The 26,558-nt window shown below is 35.7% G+C and overlaps 1 protein-coding gene across 1 annotated transcript in view; it reads left to right on the forward strand.

Moving 5' to 3' along the window:
- The window catches only part of LOC119796836 (neural-cadherin-like), a 181,977-nt gene that overhangs the window by 142,940 nt on the left and 12,479 nt on the right, over positions 1–26,558 (forward strand). Inside the window, exons 25-32 of the mRNA XM_038305585.1 lie at positions 4,859–4,983; positions 5,103–5,230; positions 8,125–8,248; positions 12,395–12,578; positions 12,803–12,969; positions 17,342–17,606; positions 18,948–19,134; positions 24,742–24,992. Of these exons, the coding sequence (XP_038161513.1) occupies positions 4,859–4,983; positions 5,103–5,230; positions 8,125–8,248; positions 12,395–12,578; positions 12,803–12,969; positions 17,342–17,606; positions 18,948–19,134; positions 24,742–24,992 (1,431 nt within the window). The remainder of the gene's footprint in view (positions 1–4,858; positions 4,984–5,102; positions 5,231–8,124; positions 8,249–12,394; positions 12,579–12,802; positions 12,970–17,341; positions 17,607–18,947; positions 19,135–24,741; positions 24,993–26,558) is intronic.

Consider the following 26,558-nt stretch of genomic DNA (forward strand, 5'->3'; position numbering starts at 1 on the left):
AGTGCAAGACCGCTGGGTCAGAAAAAGAAACTTCAATGAAAACAAAGATCATTGGGAAAAACATGGGGGGGCAAAAAGTTTCCAGGAAGAACAGGATTAAGTTTTAAGAGTCAAGAAAAGCACTTTTGCTTTGCATTGCTAATAAGCTACCTTATCTTAGAGTTATCACATAGATTAGGTTAAGCTTTATATTTTTGGTAATATTATATTGGATAATGACATATTTACCATATTTTACAAAGTTGGCACAACTTCAAAGAAGCATTGCATCGTCAATGACACACTTTGGTCAAAAAAAATATATAGCTCCTTTTATTTCAGATGGGGCTCCTCTTTTTTGTATTGAAACCATTAACACAGAAAATAAACTTGGAACCCGTTGAGACATATTGTTACTGTATGAGGATTTAAGTTTCCCCTAGTAAAAACAGTACATTAGAAAGCTTACTATACAAACTGTGTCCTTTTTCAAAGTGATTCCAGCTGAACTTTTATTTACTTTTATTATAGTGCTGGCAATAATATCAACGGAAAGTTTCATAATAGTCAAATTAAAGCTTTTAGCTTGTTTCTGGAAGAAAATAAAGAAACAGTAAGGCAAGGCAAGCATTCTTATATAGCTGAAATGCTGTAGATGAGAATAAGAACAAAAGTAAATTGCAATCATAGCAAAAATAAATAGAATAAGATTATTATATTTAGAAAAGACAAAATTTTTTGTAAATAACAAAATAGAAAAGTTGTAGTGAAAACTATTTATATTTTTATAGCACAGTCAAAGGCCAGGAAAGATGTTTTTAATCCCGAATTAAAGAAATATAGGGAATAAGTTTTTTTTTACAGTTTCATTAGAGTTTATTTTAGCATAGTGAAGTATACAAAAGCAAAGCTGATTGATTCTGTTTCTCAATATGCAGATTATATTTGAGTTAAAAGACTTATGAAGTTTGAGTGGTTGATAAAATGACAACAATTTAACCATTCAGCTAATCTAATCTAAAAGTATTTTAGATTCTATTTTCTTAGAAATGCTGAGCCAGTGTTACTACTGCGGAGAACTAGGATGACATGTTCTCCTTTCTTAGTTTTGGTGACGAGACAGGCAGCAGCATTCTGAATCCACTGCAGCTGTCTGGTGGAGTTTGTTAGGCAGACCGGCAAAGGCACACAACTGCAGTAATCAAGTCTGCTAAAGACAAACCTATGAATTGGGATCGGGCAGCTACCAGAAGCATAGACCTTGGTGACCTGATCTGATACGTAAACTTCATTTGGGCACATCTAATGTTAATGTGCTGAGGCGAAAGGAGCCTGAGTGTGTGAGGGAGGTGGAGTGATACCAGCTAGAAATAGTTGGACTTGCTTTCACGCATATCCTGGGATCTGGAACTCCTTGAGAGAGAGTGCACTGTCTTCTACTCTGGAGTTGCACATAAAGAGAGGCAGAAGGGTGAGATGGGTCTGCTTGTGTCCTCCAAGCTCAGCCATCTTGTGTTCGAGTTTCGGAATGAGAGGTTTGCATCCCTTCACATTCAGATGGGTGGGGCAGTATGGAGAACCATGTCTTCTTTGTGTCTAAGTTGAAATGCTGGAAAGCACCCCTCCTAGTTTTCATCGTTCTGTTGGGGAGCTTTAACCCCCATGTGGTAAACGATAGTAACACCCAGAGAGATGAGGAATGGACTCTGAGCCCTGAACTTTTAAATTGTTCATAAACAACACATTGCTCAGGCAAAAGAATATCAGTACACTTGACACAAAAGCAGACCAATTACAGAGAATTTGGCACCACTTTTTGCAGATGACAATGTTCTGCTCGGGCAATTTGCAGCCAAGTGCAAAGTGGTCAGGAAGAAGATCAGCTCCTCCAAGTCCAAGGTTATGGTTCTCTACTGGAGTAAGGTGGCTTGGTCTGTTCCGGTTGGAGGAGGGTTTCTGCCTCAAGTTCAAATAACTTGGGGTCCTGTTCATGAGTGAAGGGAGAACAGAGCAAGAGATCGATGGACTAATGAGTGCAGCTGAAGGAGATGTCTGGGGTAGGAAAGTCTGCAAGTATCTGCTAATGCTGCACCCTCTTTGAGCTGCTCCCATATAAGCAGAAGATGACAAGTACGAATAAGATGAACACATTCTTTAGGTGATTGAAGACTGGCTTTGTAACTATCTTTATGTGCCTGTGAAGGTTTAATTACATTTGCTAGTGTTTGAAAAAAATTAAACAGACCTTGAAGAGCTACAGAAACTTTTTTTTTTCCTGAAGTAAAGGCATCTATATAACATAAAGCATATGCTGTTTATTTCGGAAACAAACAGTCTGCCTAAGACCTTTGACCTTCCACTTCTCAGTGGGTATAAAAAAGGTGAGAAGGTGGAATATCTTCTGCTCTTGGAGAAACTACACATTTAACCTGCAAATCTAAACCATTTATTAAAGGAGTTTTTCAAACACAGAAGGGCAGGTGCCATAGGAAGTTTGTTGTTTGTTTAACTATTACAATAGAACAAAAAGATCTAGACAAAACACAGATTGCATAAATAAATTAGAAGGTTTTCATTTTAATCGCTTTTCTTAAGTTTCTAAACAGATAAGCAAACACCCAGGAATACACAAATGCAAAATGCATTCAAATTAAAAAACATAGAAATGCACATCATAGAATAAGAGACTGGGACATAAATAAAAAAAGGCCTTGAATACTTTTTTTTCCATGATCAGAATTGTTGAAGAAATCTGTGAAAAAAATCTTTGTCCACATATTACTAAATTATAGATAGGTTGGATTAAAAATATATTAAAGAAGAAAAATTTCTTTCCAGTAAAAGATGATGACTTTCCCTATTATATAGTATCAGGACACTCTTTTGGTTTAATATTTCACATTTTGAAACTCATGTAGGGAAGTGGTGTCCAAGTCAGTTTTTTGACATTTCCTTCTAAACAAGATCTTTAGAGGTGTTTAAATTGTTAATTGTTGGTCTGGTGAAACAGGGACAAACATCAAAAGAAGGGGTATAAAATATGTAAAACAGCAAACCCTGATGACTAGAGTTGAGAACCTTGTCAAAAGAGTTTTAGGAGACATAGTTACATCTCTTTGATAAACTAGTAAAGCATAGAATTACGTTCTTTCTTTTTATATTCACCAAATATAAAACATTTTACAAGTTAATCAACTACTTTAAAAGTATGATATGCATTTTAACTACATTCATTATAGTTGTTTGGCAAATTTGAACTTTAAATGCACTTTAAGCAAATTCAGTACTTTCCAAATATTATTATACTTTATATCTGACACCTATCCTTAACAGAAGCAAATACATAACATTATTCTAAGTATTGAGCCATGAGGAAAGTGTAGCTTAGCAAATTGCAAAATACAAAATGAATTTGGGTATGTATTCTGGTTCAACTATGAGTGGACAAAAAAAAAAAATCATTATTTTGGGGGTCTGAATAGTCTAAAAGTAATATTGTATGATTTTCCCTTTTTTCAATTTTGGAAAACATGAATAAATGTTTTACGAATAAATAATTTTAGTTCATGTAAAATCTTCTGGTTTAACATATGCAAAGCAAAAATAGATGTTTACAAGGAAGTAAGAGTTGGCTATGTTCCTTTTAAATCGATGTCAGATTGTGATATACGGTATTATGTTGTATATTTAATTTCAGATTTACTTGGTTTTACAACCCAAATAAGCTTTTACTAGGAATGATTATGTTGACTTCTTGTTTGCTCCTCCAATAATGATCACTCATGCAATCACCTGGAAAATTATTGAACCACAGTTGCTTTATTTTGATTCAGTTCCAATTTTGCTCTCTGCTATTGCATAACATGGTTGAATAGCTTGGATAGTCCACTTCATAGGTAACTACTGGCTAAGCATGTAGTGACTTCATGAAAGAAACATCAACACAGCTCATTTACCAATAAAAATGCTTACTGTTGACTACAACGAGTTTTTTGTCTTTTTTTTGTTAATCAAATCAATTGAAGCTATGTATATTCTGTCTTGAACCTCATGTTATTGTTCCCTTAGGAGCAGTAAAACATTTTATGAAGGCTCATTACTTTCATTATACATAGTATTTATGGATGCAGTTTTACATAATGAACTCAAATATTGCTGAAAGAAAGAATCTCACAAAGGCAGCAACAGTGAAGATCAGAATAAATATGTGTTATCACACCATGTTGTATTATAGTCAGGAAATATTGGTCTTTATGCTTATCTGTTAAGTACCACAATTCTTTGAATGTTTTCTTCAGTTTTTATTGCTTTTGTCATTGTGTAAATATCCTTTCTGTCTACACATGGATATATGTTTCTCAGTTTTATTTCAATAATTGTTAAACCAATGAGTTTTTTTTTTTTTTATTAAGAAGACAATAAGTCACTTAGAAATTAGTTCTTAAATCTATTCATCACCTCAATATAGTAAAAAACAATTCTGTATCTAAAATACCAACCCCGTAATTTGCCCCTCTGGAAAAGATGTGTACAAAGCCTAAAAAAAATATTCCTTTTTAATTGCTGTAATGTCCAATGTCTAGTTATTAGTTGTCTTATATTGTATCTTTTTTTTAAGATAAAATACTTTCAAAGGTCCTTTGGATATTTTCCTATATCAGTTTATTTGAACTTGCCTTTTTATTATTTTCTTTTATATATTTATTTATTGGCTTACATTGTATTTCCTTACTTTTATTGACAAAGTTATTTTAAATCACAGTTGTTTCTTGCATTTTGAACTAATTATTTACCATTTCATTTTATTTTTACTCTGAATAATATTTATAGTATATAACATCCAGTAGCTTTAGTTAACTCTATTTTTTATCTTTTATAGAACTGATTGGTGGGACTCCAAGCCTTAAAATCAACCATGGTTCTGGGACCTTAGTTCTCCAGTTAACAAATGTTGGAGTGAGTGACAAACTTTGGCATCGACTTGATGTGAGGACCAACAGCAAAGTAAGAGAAGTGCATTAGTTCCAAAGCCAGGCTGCACAAGCATGAAAATGGGAAGAAGCTTTACATTTATTGTAGCATGTAGCTGTAAAGACCTGTTTTTTGTGCTACCCTTTTTGAAGGAAGTGCGCCTAACCCTGGATCGATGCTCAAGTGCGGTAGTAATGGAAGCCGAGGGAGTGGAATCATGGGCGATGACAGAGGATCGCTCATCCTGTGAAATACGAGGGGTCACACCAAACAGGGATAAGTAAGATCAATACTCAAGTTTTGGGAAAAAAAATGAAGTCATTAATAGATATCCACATTTTAATACTTAATTTTTCATGGCCTTTTCCATCCAGATCAGATCAGAATTGTTGAAGAAATCTGTGAAAAAAAAATCTTTGTCCACATATAACTAAATTATAGATAGGTTGGATTAAAAAATATACACTGTATTAAAGAAGAAAACTTTCTTTCCAGTAAAAGATGATGACTTTACCTATTATATAGTATCAGGACACTCTTTTGGTTTAATATTTCACATTTTGAAACTCATGTAGGGAAGTGGTGTCCAAGTCAGTTTTTTGACGGCTCCTTCTAAACAAGATCTTTTGCAGAGGAGGTGTTTAAATTGTTAATTGTTGGTCTGGTGAAACAGGGACAAACATAAAAAGAAGGGGTATGAAATATGTGAAACAGCAAACCCTGATGACTAGAGTTGAGAACCTTGTCAAAAGAGTTTTAGGAGACATAGTTACATCTCTTTGATAAACTAGTAAAGCATAGAATTACGTTCTAGAATTATGTTTTGACTACATGAGCAGGGAAGGCTTGAATGTAACCAACTTACATTTTATGGGGGCGAAGAAGACTTCTCATAAAATTTTTATATCGTTTGCTAGTTTCAATATAATAGATGGTGGATATTTTGTTTTTTACATAACTCTGTATTTATGCCTAAATATGCTTAGTAAGTAAAGGTTAAAAAATATAAACTATGTCGCAATCTATCTATGCCTTTAAAGGTTAATTTGGCATCTTGCTTTAAAAGACTAAATAAAAGGGAAAATTTGAAAATAAAAGCGCAAAAAAAACTATTTCTGCTTGAGAATGAATTTAAAGCCTTGTTAAATTGTCATCATTTGCTTTTCTTTTGGTTCTTTGTCAAGTATGTGAGCTTCCATTATCTTAAGTGTTAAGTGTTATTTGGATGAATGTGGTACCATTTGAATATTCATGTCTAACATGGTAAAAGCATTTCTGAGTAAAATATATTCTTACAGTTCAAGCCCAGAAAATCCTATCTAAAATGCTCTTTATGAAAATCTTTGGTTTATTATTTATTAGGATAAAATCGGATGGATACTCAAGCTGTTTTTAGTTTCTCACGATCCACACTGTTTTCTCTGGGGGGAATAAAGCATTGATGATTTCCTGAAAAATAATCCTTAAAATGCCAATTAAATGTTGACTCCTCATGCTCATAGCAGGTTGTGCTTGATAACAGCTCAGTTTGTTTAATAACCAGTGTGGACTCCACTTCGCTCTGGATTTATTATTATTGTTTCAGCTTAGCCACACATTTAAAAAATTGCAACTAAGGACATAGGATTGTGCGGTAGTTTCATAATTTTTTATTTTTATTTTTTACATGTCTCAGGTTTTGTGAAGAGCTGTGATGGTGTTTTTTATATTTTGTTTTTTATAGTTAAAAGGTGCATGTCTTTTTTTTCTACAATTTTCCATGTCCACATTTAGGAAATATGTGTAAAATCATTAAGGCAAGAAACCATGCACAAAGCAGCTAAGCATATGGCAACTTCATATGGCTTCAGTGTAACACAGCCTGACAAAACATTAACAAAACTGTTCCCAACTACTTCATATTAGCCAGTAATCACGTGTTTTTGAATAAGGAGGAGAAATAAATAAAAGCACCTGTGTGACTTTTTCCAGAAAATTTCAACATTTCCATGTATTGTAAGTTTGTGTTTTTGCCCAAAAGGTGGAGATACAGTATGTAGCTTTCAAAATGTTATTCCAACCAAGTATACATTGGTCATGTCATTCAAACTCTGGCTGTTTGGTTTCTTTTAAAACCTAAATAGTAGCCATTAAGCTTTTTTATGATAAAAAGTGGAGACGAATCATTCTAAAGATATATTTCTGCTATTCTAGGTAAATATAAGAATTATATATATATATATATATATATATATATATATATATATATATATATATATATATATATATATATATATATATATATATATATATATATAAAATAATACTTTTGTTCTTATACACAACTTCCTCAATCGCCTCAGTTATCTTACTGGTGAAGCAGTAACGGGCAGTGTTTGTTGTCACTAACCATTAACTGCTGGGTCTTATCCCTTTGACATGTTCCTCTTCCTTGAAACAAAAATTGTAATTTCATATTACTCAGAAATCTTCTTTTGAATACCCTTTTTTGATTGGTGTGGAGAAATCCACTTTATTTATTTATTTATCTTTGGAAATTGACACCTGATTCCATTATTTCAGCTGTAGGTGCCCATCAATTTATTTGATATATAATCCCCCCAGAACAGTATCCTTGTCAGGAAAGCAATCTATTTTCTGTTTAAAATAATTGATAGTCACACTGTTTCACAGATTTATTGGATTCCTTTTTTTGTCAGCTGACTATCTCTAAATGAAGTTTTAATATTACTGATTCACTTCTTTTTTCATCATATCGCAAACAAAGAGATATATAAATAAAGTGGAATAAAAGTATTCCCCTGAGGCTATGCTTTGACTCGTGTTGGCAGAGGAATTATCACTTGGTGCATACAGTTTTGAAAAGAGTAGAGCTTCTCTATCAAATCTCTTTGTGGATATATCTTTTTCTTGGAAATGTTATTCACCCATCATGCATATTTTCAAAGTAAGAGAAAAATAACAATAGAAGGGTGTCACATTAGTTTTCTGTATGTACAGAAAGTGATAACAGCCTCAGCAAGAACGGAAGAAAACTATGAATTTTAACATTGACGGCTTGTATGTGTTACAACTGCTTGAAGGCTGTGTTTTATTTATGTTGCAAGTTTTGTGTTGAATTGTAACCTTGAAAACTTTGCTCAGAACACATTTTTGGTTGTTCTTCATACTCAGGTACCTGAACGTAAGTCATGTTCTGCAACTAGGAGGAGTCAACGAGAACATATCATATGAATATCCACAGCTGCAACACAAACACTATACTGGATGTATAAGAAACCTGATTGTGGACAGCAAGGTAAAGTAAAAAAGCAAGTTGACTTTAATACAACTGCATGAATGGATGAATAGGTGGCTTTATTGTACAGCTTTTACTTTCTTTTACTGTTGGATGGCAGAAACCTACAGTAGATTCTACTTTTATAAGAATGTTAATATGACCTCAAGGCTACACAGAGAAACCTGATGAATGCTGATGATAGCTCACCACTTTCCTGTCTTTGATGTGCCTCTATCAAAAAAAAAAATATATATACATAAGCATTTACCTGAATGTAAAATATCTGCATTATGTTTTGGTGGGTGATAGCACTTAAATGTTTTTTTATCTGCATGTGCTTCTAGTGTGTATTTTATTTCTTGGTGTTTACAATGCTGTAAAGAATGTGTAAGTGCTTTATTAAAAATAAATAAATAAATAATGGAAAAACGGTAAAAACAGCATATTGTTGACGAGAAATGCATGAAAAAAAGGAAAATGTTTTATTTTAAAGCGGAATAGATTTTAAAACATAAATTTTTAATAAATAAATAGCAATGGCTTAATAAAGATTAAACACTGAAATAATATTTAGTCCTGAGTCAACATCCTTTGCATATTTGATATTTTCAGGAAATTGGTTAAATGACTTATGCTTTTGTTTGTAGCCTCAGATGTTCAATTTATCTGCTAAAACCTTGGGGGCCCTGTGGTGACACTGAAGTCTTTATGTGTTTTATTTTGTATTCTTACATGTAAATTACGAAAGGGCTGCAACTAAGAAGATTGTTTTACTAAATTAAACCAGTTAAAACCATTATGTTTCCACTTGAGGAGTTCTGCATGGAACATATTTGCAGACGAAAGAGGTCATTTTCCATCTTCAGTGCAAAATCTTTACATATTTTTTACATTTTGATATAATTACAGCTTTAAATGGGTCCCTCTGTCAGCGAAAGGTGTCAAGGTTTGGTGGAGGTTTTTGAGGACCCAAATGTAGAGATGAGGAGGTAGAGATGAGTTTGCAGATTTAGTGTAAAAATCCAAAAGTAACAGAGGCAAAAATCCAAAAATCAAAAACACTGAAAAGCAAAAAACCAGGAGATGCTATGGAGCATCACAGACAGGTAGAAACCAGTAATGAGAAACTGCAGAGGTGGTTAATATATGGGGAACAGAACAAAGAATGGGCTAATGAGCTAATATAAGGCAGGTGTGAATAGAACTAACTAGAAGAGAGCAAAGGGGAAAGGAAACAGCTCTGGATTAAACTTGAGTTCCAGGCTTTTATTAAGTAGTCCAATAAATCCTTGTTATGAGAATCTTCACCAGTAAAAGAAACCAATAAATAAGAAAACACAGAATAACATAAACCAAAAGTGAAATGGAAAACTTTTTTGAGGAACTCCAATGGAAGTCCACAAGGAGAGAACCATAACAAAAGGCATGTTTTACAGTCTCTGTACTCCATTTAATGATTAATTTATTACTAGAATATCCATCCATCCATCTATCCATTTTCTTACACGCTTGTCCCGAGTGGGGTCGCGAGGGGTGCTGGTGCCTATCTCCAGCAGTCAATGGGCAAGAGGCGGGCTACACCCTGGACAGGTCGCCAGTCCATCGCAGTATTACTAAAATAGTTGACGATTATTTCAATAATCGATTAATCAAGATGATTTAAAGTGTAGTATCTGCACTCACCATGATTGTATAGTTTATTATGTCTATTTAGAAAAAAAGGATGACTGTTTCTCCTTTTACTGGGTGAGTGGTTTTTAATACAGGAGAGGAGGTACATTAAATCCTTTTGCTTTTACATCCCTAAAAAGTTAAAGCATACCGGTACTTTAGATTACATATATAACTATTAGAGATGTGCTTTCACTGTGTAAACATAGACATAATCATACCAAACAGACATGCTTTTTTCTTTACATCATTTAAATTAAATATATTTACTAAATACCTGAACAAGGAGATTGATCATTGTTTCATGGTTTTGTCTTAGGGATTTTGTGGAAACTTAAATTATGATACCATAACCTTGTATTTTTACTTTCTTTGCAATAATTTAGTTAAATGGAGGCATACCTTTAGATTATTTTAAGGCAACAGCAAAATGCTGTTTCTTTGTCTAATATCATGAGAAAATCTGAATAAAAATGTTAATGTTAAATGAAAGGAAAACATTAACAGATCAGGTATAGTTTTCAGATGCCAGCTGTTGCCATGTTAATCTACTTACAGCACTTATCTGCATGCGTAAACACTATGGGATTTTTTTTTTTTTTGTTGCCATTATACAATACAATAAGGAATCATACTTTATATAGTATGCCATAGATGAACATTTTTGTTGCAAAGCATGTGACCTTGTAAAGATGCTGTTGCTGGGTATAGAGTGTCATTATTCTTAGTTCTGCCACCATGTGCTTTCAGAAACTTCAGTTTATCTAGTCTTGTTTTAAGGATAGTGGCTTCTTTCTCTCTCAGTCAACTTTCAGCAAAAGTCATGTTTTATCTTTGTTTTAAGAGATAAGATTTTGGTCTGGTGGACACGAAATTCTAGAGCTTGTTGTACAATTGTAGAAAAAAGGGAGGATTCCGTATTGGAAAAATCACCATCCCAGCAGAGAAAACTTGGAGGTGTCCTATTCTGGTGATGATTTCCTTCATGAGGGGTAGGTATAATTAAAAAAAAATAAATTGCATCATGGGGAAGTATAATATTTCTCATAACTGTTGCAGCAGCATTCCACATGCATCAGCCAGTATGTTAAAGCTTTACCACAAATGGGTTTTTAAAATCAAGTGGCTATTTCACATTCCAAATCAGTCCCATAAAAAGTTTAGTGGGAACATTAGAAAAGATGTGCTTGACATAGGCATTCCCAAAAACAAATCTGTCACTCTGACTTGGGATTTTAGTCAACTTCTGTGATTGTCTATGGAAAAATACAAAACTTAATATTAAGGAGAAGTGCATTATCTTTATATATTGAAAATAGTTATTTTTTTTTATCTCTTACAAAAATCCTGTGTTCATTATTCTGGCATCCAGCATATAGAAGTATGTTTTGTACTCCAAAATAATCTAACACAGGAAAATTTAAACAAAATAAAAAAGATCATGAGTCTTTGATACAGTATATAGAAACATCTGTTTTCAAATGTAAATACTCTTTGTGTATCATGATTTCGAATAGATCCATGACATAGAAATAAGCCTGAGAAGATGATAATATTAACATGGTTGCAAAAGAAAAAGCAGCATCTTAATTAATAAAACAAATACTCAACTTACATCAAGCATATCATGCAGCAATTAAAAGTCCAAAGCACATCAATATAATCAACCAGGCTCATAATAGGCTGCATAAAAAGTTCAACAGTATCAATTAAGCACACAAGCACATGCACACACAGAATTGGGTCTCTTTCTATAAACTCAACAAAATCCTACATTGACAGAATTCATTCTCCAGCAAATTACGTTGACCTCATGCCATTATTTGGATGATTAAAGTCGAGTTCTCCAGGTAGACACTAATGGGAACCATGGTTTTATCTTCAACTTTTTGTAGTTGTCACTGCAAAGGTTTTGACCCCTCCCTGATAGAAACGCAAACATATCTATTCAGCATTACTGTCCTATACATAGCATTGACCTCTATTCAATCATTGTGGAAGGTTCTATAGCAGTTGGTTTTACTGAATGCAGTCTGATGACTTCTTTGTACTTGGGTCACTTGCTTTGTTGGCACGCCACAGAAACTTGGGACTAGCCAACTGTTAATAAATGTATCTCTTCAAAGATTTTCATAATTACTAATAATCAGTCAGCTGCATCAGACCAGTCTTGCTGCACTTTCCCTTTTGATTTATATTAAGGCTAAAGCAGTTTACAGTACTTTGTTTTTACACATAGCTTCACAAATTTGGCTCAGAGAACCAGAGTATTTTTGGTTTGATTTTTCATTTTAGAGTTTTTCTTCTTATCACAAAGAAGATAAGTGTATAAATGTAGCACTATTCTTTAATAACTGACGTTAAGATTTCTTGTACTAATCTAAAAATCTAAGAACATAAAATAGTTTCCTTTAGATTTCATGACTTCTCTTTATTCCATGTCTTTCCTCTTTAATTTCTTTTCCCTTTTTCTTTTACTCATATTCCATCTAGTTGTATGACCTTGGTTCCCCTGCTGAATCCTTCAGCACTTCGCCAGGCTGCAGTCTTATTGATAACCACTGCACTGACTTGGAGCAGAATCCCCCCTGTGGAAAGCGGGGCAGCTGTCATGGGGAATGGGGCTCTTTCAGCTGCCTGTGTGAAAAAGGGTTTACAGGCCCGCATTGTGATCAAGGTAGGCCTGTAGAGTTGCCTTTAAATGACCATGACGTTTTCAGTTTGAACCTCACGAGGTGTGCAGCCCCAAATGGAAAACTTGCTGGTCTGGGAAGATAGCCCCATCTTACATAAAGTGCTTTTGCACTGCCACACACTCTCTCTGTAAATCTCTAATGTATTCCCCGTGTGACAGCAGAATTAATTGAACAAGCCTTTTGTGCTTTTTTTTTGATTGACAAGTGACTCCAGAGTTTTCATTCGACGGCCGGAGCCACATTCAGCTGCAGCTTCTGTGGTCCCTGCCTGCAAGGCGAACACAAGTACAGGTTGGGGTCCGGACTCGTGCGTTAACTGGGGTCATCCTTAGCTTGCTGTCCCAGGAGCAGAGTGAATACCTGCGTTTAGAGGTAAGTCACAGCTGGTCACTCGCCTTCACCTAAACAGCTGCAATTGTCTTGTTTGTGAGCCTCAAATTAGGCCCTGTAAATGATTGCAGCAGATGCTTGTCAGGCTGTGAGTGAGTAATATCAGGGTTGGAGACATATGGGTGGATACTGAGGGGGCTGTTGACTGACATATGTATGTTCCTAACTGGCTCTTTGACAAGATCTGCAGAGTGCCTTTTTGGAAAGCATTTTATAAAACATAATAGGCCTTCCTTATTCAAGGTTATTTTTGCTTCTGGTTAAAGTTTCATATCTCCTTTGAAATGGCAGGAGAGTCAATGGACATTGCAATAAATGGAAGGTCAAATCTCCTGCTGAACACTTCTGAGTTTTAAAAAAGCTTTTGTCGAGTAGTAAGCTAAACATCTTTGCAATATTTCACTAGATCATATGCAGTTTGCCTTTAGAAGTAGTCACTGTTATGTTTTTTTCCACATTTTGTCACGACACAACCACAGCATTCTTTGTATTTCGTACAGGTTCAATACAACAGATCAGAACAAAGCAAAGGATAGCTGTAACGTTAAATGACAGGGTTTGCTTTACAACTAGAAAAATGAAAAGTGAAATTCCTATTAAGCCATCCATCAATTCAATTCATTCTAGTTTGTTTGTACAGCACCAAATTGCAACAAAAATATTCTCAAGGTACTTTAAGAAAAATTTATAAACCAACTCAAAAACATAGAGTCTAAGGCTACGTTCACACTGCAGCCTGAAGTGACCCAATTCCGATTTTTTTGCCCATATGTGACCTGTATCAGATCTTTTTATGACAGTCTGAACGACACAGATCGGATTTTTTCAAATGCGACCCAGGCCACTTGGATATGTGGTCCTGAATCCGATACGGATCTGATCTTTTCAAATGCGACCTGTGTCTGTACGGCCAGGTCGCATTCATCCGACCTACACGTCATTGATACTTGACAAATGTTACTAAACGTTACTAATCTGCGTCCTACTAAGCGGAGGCGGGAAAAACTAACAACCATTGCGGAAGATAACACAGAGAGCAGTCAATGGAGAGAAAGTGAGGTTGCTGACTTAATTCATATTTGGAAAGATAGCTCGATTCAGATCAAACTCGAAGGGTCTTACCGGAACCTGGCTCTCTTTCTTTTTGATCTTCTTAAAAAGATTTCGTTCGTAATGTGCCTGCTCCTGTTGGAGAAGAACTTAAAGAACGCAATATACGCTGCGGTATTACGAGTCATGTTTACTTCCGCAAACACTGAGGACGCTTGCTACATGTGACGTCATCGCGTCCTCGAGTGCGCATGCGGGACACTTCGGTTGAACGCTTTCAGTTCACACAGTAGATAACATACAAGTCGCATATACTTGGAAGTGTGAACGGACATGCAAAAAAATCCGATTTCACAAAAAAATCGGAATTGAGCATTAAGGCCTGCAGTGTGAACGTAGCCTAACTGCCCTCAGAAGCCACTTATCAGTTTCTAGTAAAATTACTTTGAGAAAACCTCAGAACTATGTTGAGGAATATTATGTAACACACATCATAAAAACCAAGGGACACACAAGAGATGCTATGGATAAAGTTAAAGGAGAAGTTTGGAATTTGGTTATAATATGATGGTGTAACCTTCAAATATTTTATGGAATACTGGTAAGTCAATCCAATCCAAAATCAAAATGAATTGTGCAAAACGCAATAAAAATATAGCAATATGGCAATATAGCCTTTGAAATAAAAGCAGAAATGTATTAACACTAAAACATTATTATAAAGGTCAATGCTTATCAACCAGTCAATGTGCAAAACGGAAAGAAAAATAACAGAAAATACTTCTGTCTGCAATGTAGAGGATAAAAGTTTTTAAAAAATGAAATCAGCTGAATAAAAATGTACAATTCACTGTAATACAAAGATATATCTGTTTTATTTATAAAAACCTTGCTAAAACCATACCTCTTCGACTGCGTATTCCTTGCGATTATGGAGGGTGAGCTATTCTAGGCCATTCTAGCTTACAGTTATGTTTGTGGTCTGCAGGAGGAAGCTAGAGTACTGGAAAAAAACATCCATGCAAGGGGAGAATATAAAACTTCCACGCAGAAGAACCTCGGACTAGTAATCAAACCGAGGACCTCCTCGCTTTAAGGCAATAGTGCTACGAACTATCGCCTTTTTTATGTCAAACTAAATGTTCAACTAATTTCAATTCAGTTTTTATATACTGTAGCACCGATTCACCCCACATGTAATCTCAAGGCACTTTACAGAAACAATACTGTCAGATTGGTTAAAAGTTTCTGTCAAGGAAAACCAGCTGAGTGCATCCACCATTATCTTACAAGTCATGATCCTCCTGGATGAGCTTGCTGCCACAATTTCTATTATATTATGTAAAGGTTACAGTAAGTGCTGCTCTGTGTTTGTCCATCACATAAAATCCTAAAATTGTAGTTCTGTTGTTGTAGTTATGTCATAAAATGTGCAAGATTCGCGGCGACATTGGTACTTTTGAAAGGCAATGTATCTGGATATTTGTTTTGACTCAACTAGTTGATTGCAGCACCCACAATGTACATCACTTTGCCAGAACTAAACAATAACATGTGTCTCTTTTTTGACACATTCCTGAGTGTTTGTTATAGTGGTGTTTTCTGTTAAAGGATTTCATCGAACCAACTGTCAGGCCAAGTGGGAACATTACTTGGAAGTAACTGACTCTGGTAGGACTGTCACTCACAGGTCGCCTGTTTGTGCCGAAACTGTTTCTGTTATTATGGATTTCACACTGTCGGTCCGTCTTTAAAAACATCTCTTTTCTGGGCTGGCACTACTTTGTCAGACAGCACGGCTTAAAGCACCATGACTTGTTCTTCTTTTAGTTTGCTTCATGAGGGAAAAAAAAGAAAAAAAAAACTGTGGTGTCCCCTTCCCTTGTTGAAATCCCACAGTGACAGGAAGGAAAATGGCAGAGGGCTTTAATGTACGGTATGAGGGCTGTGAAGCCTTTCCCTGAAATCCTCACTGGAACTACGAATTGGTGAGCTGTATAAAGCAACTGATGTCTGTCTGCAGCAAACACACTGAAACATTTTTAGCCTTGTTGTCCCAAAACAAATAGAAACACTTGAACACAACCCTGGTGTGTTTTCTGACAAAAACCTCTCATTTAAAGGGCTGCCTCTCTGACCCACTCCTCCTCTTCTTTTAGAGGGATACTGAATTGAGTGCACAATAAATTTATATGTACTTTTTCACACAGAGGTTACCAGAGATAGGCTGGGAAACTGCATTCAGCTCTCAGAGGAGTATGGCCTCTCTGTAAAGAAAAAGATTACCCAATGCACTATGAGAAGATGTATTTAGAAGGTGTCTGGGATTTACTCTATAAGTAATATCAGGCAAGCTAGAAAAATCAGAGCTTAAAAATAGCATAGACCAAAGAAATACACTTAGAGAAAGGATAATTACATATGATTCAAGGGATACTTCAGAGAGTGTTTATGATCAGATGAACCTAAGTTTTGCAACATTTAAACACAAGATGAGGCAATTGGGAAAACATAAAGCTTAGATCTTTTATGTGTCTGTGTGTTTATGTGGGTCCGGTAGGGATAGAACACCAGAGGTGCTCTTGCTGAGGAAGCAATAGTTAATGCATGCCAGGCTGACCATGAATTATCTAGACCTACTGTTTCCAATTAGGCTCAGGACATGTACAAGCTGCAGTTATGGGACGCCTCACATTGGTTTGTCCATTGTGTTCACTCATCCCTAACTGCTGAAGATAATTGTTGTTTCATGTATACCTTGCCTCTGGGATAACTTTGCCATGCAGTGATGTGTGGAGCTTCCTGGCAGAGCATTACTGCTGCAAAATTGCAGAATTAATCCTTAAAGCTGGAATTTTCCTCCTTCGTTTCGGTAAGATTTTACAGCAGATAGGCTGTAAGGGTGCTTTAATTTCACAATTCTTACCTTGCTCACCCTTAGCTGCCTTTTTCTCACCTTGGGAGCTGGCCTACTTCTTATAATGTTGTTATGCTCAGGAGCTTTTTTTTTTTTGTTGCACATCAACACAGCAGCAATATGGCAGAAATCCAGCTCTGTCAGACTGTCAGTCTGCTTCATGGCACCTCATTCTGCAATATTTCTACTGAGTTTTGAAATCTACGCTGAGAGAAAAGGTGTTGAAGCAGCAGCTGACAAAATTGAACAGCTTGTTTTACAGCGGTACAAACGTCCCCCAATGTAGAGTCATGATGCCTGAATTCTGGAGCATAGCTTGGCTATCAAAATCTATCGATAATTCCCTTTGAATGAAAGAATTTAACTAAATTTCTATTGTGTTTTCAGGTTTTCCATGGTCTGCTGGCTGTTTTATACAACCTAGGAGATGGAGACTACAATATCTCTCTGCCGTACCATCGTCTGGATGACGGGGAATGGCATGAGGTGGAGTTGGATCGGTACGGCAGAGAGTTCACCCTAAGGCTGGATGGAGGTGGGGGGCGACTTGAAGTCACAGCCTCACCTGGCCAAAGTCAGGAGATCGTTATTGACCCCTCTGTGGTCATGCTTGGGAACTCTTTTCCATCAGGACACAATCGCAGTTTTCTTGGTAAGCAGCTGCTTAGATACTGAATATATTTATAAAAGGTTTTTAATTGCTTCAAACACAGTTGTTTTCAGTTGCCTCCTTAAGCCTCACTGCTTTTTTTATGTACAATTTTTTTGTTGTTTGTTTTTAATTATTGCACAACATTAATATTCTGGCATTTTGAATTTGTCAATTGTTTTCCAGATGTTTTGTTTTTGAAAATTTTGTTTCAATGTTTAAGGAAAATCCCAAGGAATCAGAACAATCAAGAATGTAGCTGTACTGCATACTCTCAGCCTCTGCTACAGAAAAATGTATTGAAGAATGATGCTGCCACCACTGCTTTAGACTGTTGGATACTGTAGCAGTATTTCATTCCTACTTTATCTTATTGCACACACTGTAACATAACATAATACTTGTAGATTGGACATTGTCAAGGTTTGTGTGGAGGGTTTTTGAGGACCCAAATGCAGACATGAGTTTTGCTGATTTATTTAAGGACTCACAGGCAACTGAGGCAAAAATCCAAAAATACTGTAAAGCAAAAACTCCAGGAAATGCCAGGGAGAACACACATGGGGAGCAACAAAACAGCAAGAAACCAGCAGTGAAGGACTGCAAAGGCGTTGTATAGATGGGGAATTAATTAGCTGATATGGAGCAGGTGCGAATAGAACTAACTAGAAAGGAGCCATTGGGAAAGGACACAGGCACAAGGGGGCAGCAGAGAGTAACTCATAAAAGAAAATACAGCCAGAAAACAACTAAAGATACAAGATTACAAAGAAACTAAAAAAAAAAAACATAAGCAGAGGGCAGAATACTTTTTTAAATTGACTTCAGATCTATGGATTTTAAAGAAATGAAGTAGATATAATTAAATTGATACATAAATTTAGAGACTATATTTATTAAAATCAACAGATCTGAACCTCTTTTTTAAACTCACAATTGATTTGATATAGAAACCTACCCCACCCTGAAGCCCGTGTATTACACCACTGGTTTGATGTCTTAGATTATACCAGGTAAGCAGAATATGTCAGTGGTGCTAATTTGAATTTACTTGATGCAGGAGACTTCATGCTTTACGCAGAGTGAGTAGAATAACCTCTTGAAAGAGCAACCAAAGGAAAAAAAAATATGAATTCATGCTGAAAGCGTAGCCCGAGGCTGTTTGTATGTTTGGCAATGTGAGAGCGTTGGTCGGCAGGTGTGTCAGCAAGTCTAAGGGTGTTAATGCATGTGTGCCTGCATATTCCAGTTTACGCCCCTGCTGTTGTGTAAATGTGTGTCTATAAAAGAGTTTGCCCTGAGGACTAGTGTCTCCCTTCTCTTATTTTCCTCTGTCTCCACCAGGCTGTTTGCGTGATGTGAGGCTTAACGGCCGCTCCGTTCCCCTGGATCAGGACCAGCATTCAGAAGGACTTCAGGTGTTGGTTGCTTCGCAGGGCGTCTCTGTCGGCTGCTACTCAGATTCCTGCAGAAAGCATCACTGCTCCCCTCCCTTGGTCTGTGTGGACCTCTGGAGACAGCATGATTGCAGGTGCTGTAAATATAGAGAATAAACAACCAAACATTTTAAAGCAGCCTTAAAGTGTGCAGTCACGCTCTCATATTTACAAGCACATCTCCAAAAACAAACGATGCATAGGATTACCATACTCATAATAAACTTAGAAATGCCAGCAGTCAGTTTGTGTTTTTGCATATTTATACATTTTTTCTGCCAGTCTGTCCATCCAGTGATCCAACCTATTCCACCTATTTGTCTTTCTATCTATCCAGTGCAAAGGATAAGAATCAGCATAAAGGTGACACTGATATTAATACTCCAAAGATATGTAAAAGGTCATTCCTATCTAATGACTTGCAAATTATTCTGAGATTTGGCTTAATGTGATCTTCAGCAAAGCCATGAATCAGCAAGTAAAATGCCATAATGTCCCTTGAAAATATACAGTGGAAAATTATTACACATAAAGTAGCCATTAATAATGAGTAAAGACTAATTGTAAACCACTAAGGAAGTTTAGAACTACCATAATATTTGATAATTTTGTTAAGTACAACCCATAATTCAGGATCAACAATAATAATACATGGCTAGATGACCACAATTTGGTTACAGTGTTTCCACTTTTATTTTTAGTGCTAAGTAACAAGAATGTCATATCATGGCAGACAAAGTGATCCAATTTGCATCTACATACAATCTAATTCAATCCAAATAGAATGGATTCAATCCAAATGATTCAAAGATGACTGACCCATTTTCAGATTTGATACAGTTAAATTCAATCCAAATATGTTGGAATAGAAAGGCATTTAGTTATTCATATAGTCTCAATGAGAATAGATTGCATGGTTTCCCATATAAAACTATACCAGGGCTTCGGGTTTTGAACTAAAGACTGTGTGCAGGGTACCATTAGTGAGGTTAAAGTTTCATTAAATAAGATGCCAGAGATTTTGTCAGAATCAAAGATGGTCTTCCTGGTGGCATGGAGCAATAAACCACTTTTTCCCAAAAAGAAAAGTGTTTTGTTAGGATTCAAAGCCAAGGTTTATAAAAAAAAAAATCCTGTGTTTCTGAATGCCATCTGTTAACGTTGCCCAGTCTGGACCATTAATTTAAATCGGCATAAATCAACATGCATCTGGCCAGAATTATGTCTTTAAATCTGCATGCATTTTTTTTTTTTTTTTTTTTACAATAACTTATTAAGACACTTATTTGTCTTTTGTCATCGTAATACGAAGTCAGATATGGATACATAAAAGGTTTTAGTTAAAGATTTTTCAGAATAACTGAAGAAAACGATTAGTCTGCAGATACAAATAATTCCAAACTTGACTGTCAAATTATAATGAAGTATCTATACTGAAGAAATGATAAAGTAAGTAGCGGAATTGATATAGGCAGGACATGAAGAGGATCCCTTGTAGCCTGATGATTGCATCCAAACCTTGATCTCTACTCCTGCAGAGCAGTCAGCATAAAACCATGAAAAATTAAAGAAAAAAATATGTATAGATATTAAATATATTTTTATAATTTGTATTCAATTAAAAATATTTTCCCTAATAAACTGAATGGAAACTGTTTATAAATGAAATCAACATTAACTTAAAATGTCAATATTTTCATATTATTACTGTATGTGGTACTTGTTTTTATTTACTACATACTAATAAAAGTGTTCTAGAAAGAACTCCCTTTCAGTCGCTATATGCAGATGACGGACAGGGACATTTTTGCAGAGTTAAGGCTGCAGTAAGTGGGAATTCCCAACTCTACTAACTTCCCTATCCTAGCGAGCATACTCACCTGTAAGCATAGCTCTAGCACTCTGAAAAGTGGTTAGTTATTCCCTGACGGCCTATCTTAGACTATGAAAAAAAGCTTAGGAGAATCCACATGAGCAATACCTTTAATGAAAAGCAAGAATATTAAGCCCAGTTTGTCAACTAGATACTGTACGGGTCCAACAGACAAAAATAGAAGCTAGTTATAGAGGACATGAGTCTGATAAACACAAAAAGTCCTTTACATAAGGAAAAAAACGACAAATATAAATGACAAAAGCAAAAGACACGGGCGGGCAGGTGAAACAGTGGTTAGTGTGAACGACCTATGAGCGGAGGCCATAGTCCTCGGCGCGGCCAACCGGGGTTCGAATCCGACCTGCCGCCCTTTACGGCATGTCTCTCCCCCTCTCTAATACCCCCTTCCCTTTCAGCCTACTGTCACAAAGGTGAGCTACTAGAGCTGTAAACAAAAAAAAAATTAAAAGATATTAGAATAGCAGCATTAAAGTAGGTTTAATGATAAAATGAAATACATATTATAAATAAACTGGCCTCTGTAGGCTTCAAATGTGTCCAGGGCACTATCAGTAAACACTGGATTATTTCATACTGCAAGAGGAGAAGCTCTTAGAGATGAAAGCAAGGGCAGAACTACTTTAAGAGTCAGGTTTGAGATTTTAAAAATGTATTCCAAAATGTTAGGGTGCAAAGGGACTAAAATGGGTGTAAAATGTCTCTTTTTTCTTTAGTGTTTGCCTTGAAGCTGCACCCTGTAATGCCTGAAGACATAAAACTATAAATGATCTTCTTAAACTTAAGTCTCAAAAGGACTTCAAAGCTTAGATATATTCCACTTCTCGAAGAGCCACTTCTTCATTCATTATCACAAATAGTGTTGCAAGGATGTAACAGAATAAAATGTGACACTATTGTTTCTAAGGATACCTGAAAACTGAGTTTAATTCAGCAAAGGGTTGCGTTATTGTAGACTGAAGCTGGTCAGGCACAATAATGAGGAATCTGGTCTGTTCATCTTTGGAGCTATTTGTTGATTCATAAGAACTTTTTGGTTCTGGCAATGTGTTGCATCAAAGATGACGGTAATGCTAAGTTAGTCATTGAACTTACATGGAACTGAATTATCAATATAACGAATATCCCTATCATAAAGCTGGTAGTTTCCAGAAGTAGGTCTTAGGAGTAGAATGTAAAGTATAAGTAAGAGGAAGTAATACTGTTGGTTCAAGAAAGTGAAGCCTCTAGTACTTTCAATTGAAGACTTTTACAATTAGATACGATCTCATTAGATATTTCTGCCAGAGAGGTCCTTGCAGTGCACATAAAAGGCCTTTATGTCCCAGGATCAAATTACATATTTTTCTGATGTAATGAAATGATACAAGACCACTCTATACTTTCGTACAGTAGGTTGTGGAGAAGCTAATGATCAAAGACAGAAGATCAGTCGTAGGGAGTTCATCACTGAAGGACCTGCAGGATTTCCTGATTGGAAGTGGTTCTGTTCTCCATCTGAGAGCACTCCCATTTATTCAAAATCTTGATAGAAAAAAAAAAAAAAAATCTTGATAGAGGAAGAAAGCTGTATGACAGATCCTCTAAAAAAGACTTTTACACCAATATTTAAATCTCTAAAAACCTAGATTAAGAATGCCTAATGCACATAAATATTTGGCCAGGAGAGCTCTGAAAGAGCCACAAAAAATATATATAATGGTCCAATCGTTCAAAACCCCAATAACCCCAAAATGCTTCCATGGCAGCACTCAGTGTGTGTATAGCCTACAGCTCCTAGAGGGGATTGGTTAGTAAAGGACATGTTACTCCACTGTGGGACAATTAAGGGTCTCTGAAATAAAATCAATCAATAAACAATAGAGTGTATGACAAAAAGAATGCTTAGAATAAAAAAAAAAATATGATGGTGACGGAATCATTCTCTGTCATTAGCTTCAGATGAAACTCTACATTTTAAAATCATGAAAAGCAATTCCTCCAACTCCATTACTTAGAATTTAATCTTTTATTTACTACCAGTTTCAACTCAAACTGACAGTAGTACACTAGATTTGTCCATTTTAATGGAGATGAACTGAATCTCTTGCAGGTCAATTTCCTTAGTACACGCAATATTTGTAGGTCACCACAACACTCCCATTTATTACAGATGGAGATTTTTTTTGTTTTGTTTTTTTCTTTCCCTTTTTTTTTTTTTTTTTTTTTTAGCTCTCCTTATTTGGATCCTTTGAAGATCATGGTAACACAACTATTTAAAGAATAACTTCATATGTCTGCTGTAAGGCCCAAGGAGGAAGGCCTATGCCTGCAGACTGCTCACCACAAGAGTCTCTACAGTATAGATGTTCACATACTGTAATAGATTAAAAAAGAAAAACTTTTACAAGCGCAGATGACCAAAGAGAACTGAACACTGAAATTTAATCAGAGGATGTTTCATTAACATATCGTTTAAATATGTCCACACTAATGCAAATGAATTAGAGCAACCTCAATAGGTTTTCCTCCGATAGTTTATTTTATTCCAGGTTGAATTATACCGAATATATGCCATTCAAGGTAGAAACAGATTGGAAAAAATTTGTCTTGAACTCCTCTTTTACTGTATGTCAAAAGCCTTGCAGTTTAGCATAAATGCTTAGAGCTTTGATATTAGCTGCAAATAAAATAACATTTGATCTATTCATTCTTTAATACAAGATTGAACTTGACTTTATATGCAGGTAGATGAAAATAAATTAAATTCCAGATTCAGTAATACGATTCCAATGTGAGGCAAAAGCTGAAGAAATACCTAAAGGTTTTCTATAATTTTTTTTAACAGAAAACTTGTAGCATCTTAAATTTACTGAAAAACACTGCTACAACAAAGGCATGGAAGTTTACCTTTCCATATAGTGGCAATATTTCATATGTGAACAACAGGTTAACTTAAAACATGTTTTGAAAAGATTTAAAGGGTGCGCATCAGGCAAAGGTTACACAAAGGTTCTTAACAGAAGAACTAAAAAAAAAGGGACTCACTAAACAGCTTGTTGCTAAGGTGCTGCAGTCTAAAATGAACAGCCCTGAATTTAATAGCAGAACATTAAAAGTCATAGGGTTTTTATTAATTCAAGACTTACATGTAAATAAATAATAAATGACCAGGCATACATAAATGAATATAGATTAAGGAGTTTTTGCATCATAAAGTTAGATAATCCAGTGTGAATTTTTCTGTTTCTTGACGCAGTGGTGTCGAAAAGATAACAACAAGACGAAGGCATCAGGTGAATTCTGCGTGTCAAATACTGAGTCAACCTTAGAAAAAAAAAGCATTTACCAGCAGCCGCTATAAGAGTTTTGAATGGCCCTTTAAACTCTGCAGGATTACTAAGTCTGTTTGCTGTGATTTCAACACTCCAAAACCAGTGGGGACTTTGGCATCCATATTCTGTGATTGCAGCACAGCCTCAGGATACAAAGCACTCACAGAAGCAGGGGGCAGGGATGAATGATATTCAGGGGATAGTTTGTACAAATATACTGGGGGAATACTACTGCAAAGCCAATCTCTGCTCCTCGCTTTCTTTTCTTTTCCTTTTTTTAATTCACAGACAACATTCTGTAACCTTCAAAGAACATATCTTTGAATCAGATATAAGAGGTGTTACTCCTGAGGGATTTATTTTTACACCATCAGCTAAGACCTCATAACTCCTGTAAAATTCAGTGTTCTTTTTTTTTTTGTTATTACTATTACATGACAGCTTCCCGAGTGTCTCATGTCTCTGCTTTACAGTTCTTCATCTTCTCTGCACAGGTGCCCTGCGGGCCACATGACCAAAGAGACCTCTGTGGGCAGAGTGTGCATTTACACGCTCTGCGCTAGCCGGCCGTGTCGACATGGCACGTGCGTGGCTCACTCGCCGGCCCGCTACTCGTGCCACTGCAGTGAGGGCTACCGGGGGCGGCACTGCGAAGTGGCCCTTGCCGTGTTCTACAGTGAGGATAGCAACAGCCTCAGCCTCAGCTCCATGTTTGCCATCAGCATCTGTGTCATGGCCTTTCTAGGTAGCTATGTGGACTATGTCCTCTTCTACATGTGGTGATCAAACGTGGTCATCTTCTGTCTTCATTTCATTTTTTATCTTGTGTTGTTTCATTGCTTTTCGTTGTGTCTGTACCATCATGCCAGTTGTTTGTGTGTCAATCGGCTGTTTTATTTGTTTTCTGTTCTGTTGAGTCTGTAAACAAACAAATATTTCCTTGCTTTATTGATCTCTTGAGTTGCATATGTATGTGCCAGTTGGTAAAAACATGAGGAATAAATCAACACAGGAAGGACAGATGGAGATGAGAGCAACATTTGTGATTCATAGAAAAGCTAAAAAAAGTCTCTTGAGGTTTTTAGAGATTCTTTATTTATTTACTTATTTTCAGCATGCTGTTTCTTTCTTTGTGAGGTTTAGAAGTCAGTTTCACTCTCTGCCTTATTTTGTAATTGTCCAAGCTTTATATACCTCATCACTCACTCGTCTCCCCGTGTGCACTTTAGTTTTTGCAGCTTATGGAACGGGCAAAACAGAGCGAACATTTATTTTATCGCCATCTTCATCGTTCCAGAGGGTTTTTAAGCAAACTTCAAATTACTGTTTTGTTTTTGTTTTTTGTTTAAGAATAAGAAGAAAAAAAACACAAAGCACAGATTCATATGGTTAAACTCAACCCCTACATAGAGGTAGATCAGCCGATTCTGACAGTGCCTTACATTGCCTTACATAGTATTATTCTCCTTGAACACTTATACATTTTGTCATATTAGAACCACAAAGATAAATCCAATTTATTCCTGATTGTTTGTGACAAACCATCTTAAAGTAGTGCAAAATTTTGTAGTGGAACATAATTTACAATATTTATATTTTCAAAAATCTTAAAACCATGCTTTGCAGGGATTAATCCCCTTTACCCATAATAATTATATAACTGCCTTTCTATTTCACCTAATTGATGTGTAACTTTGTCATAGTTAAGAGACACCAAGAGCAGGAACACAGTAATGATATCAACATCATCCAAAAATAAAAACAAAGGGTAAGGTACATCTAATTAGAGCTGGGCTTTTGACCCCAACTAAATCATCGCAGAACCCAGCAAAAGGTCCATGCTTAATCTGGAGTAGATGCTTTTGGTTGGATGAGACTGAAAGCTAATATTGAGACTTACATTTGAAACACTATGTGTGGTTAAGTAAAAGACTGAAAGCCATGTTTTCTTTTACGGTAAATGTATACTTTACTATAGTCTAGTCAAACCCCAGACCTAAATCCAAATGAAAATCAGTGGCAAGACTTGCAACAAAATATTTCATTATGTGCTAACCTAGGGGAACATCTCCCAAAAGATAAAAATACAGTTAAAGATTGATTTAAATAAACTTTTTGGATTTAGGGTTGCTTTTTGTTTCCTATACAAAAATGTTCCCCTTACTTTTAAGTTAAATATTACAACATGTAAAAATATAAAAGAAGAAGAAACTCCTTTCTCCACAGAGGTATCTATATAATTTGCAATAGAAAGAAGACAATATCAAAGTGCTTTGATAGAATATGAAGATATAGAATATTTAAGCCATGG

This window comes from Cyprinodon tularosa, unplaced genomic scaffold (genome assembly GCF_016077235.1).
Source record: "Cyprinodon tularosa strain WSP-4 unplaced genomic scaffold, ASM1607723v1 ctg56, whole genome shotgun sequence".
In the NCBI taxonomy this organism is placed as follows: Eukaryota; Metazoa; Chordata; class Actinopteri; order Cyprinodontiformes; family Cyprinodontidae; genus Cyprinodon; species Cyprinodon tularosa.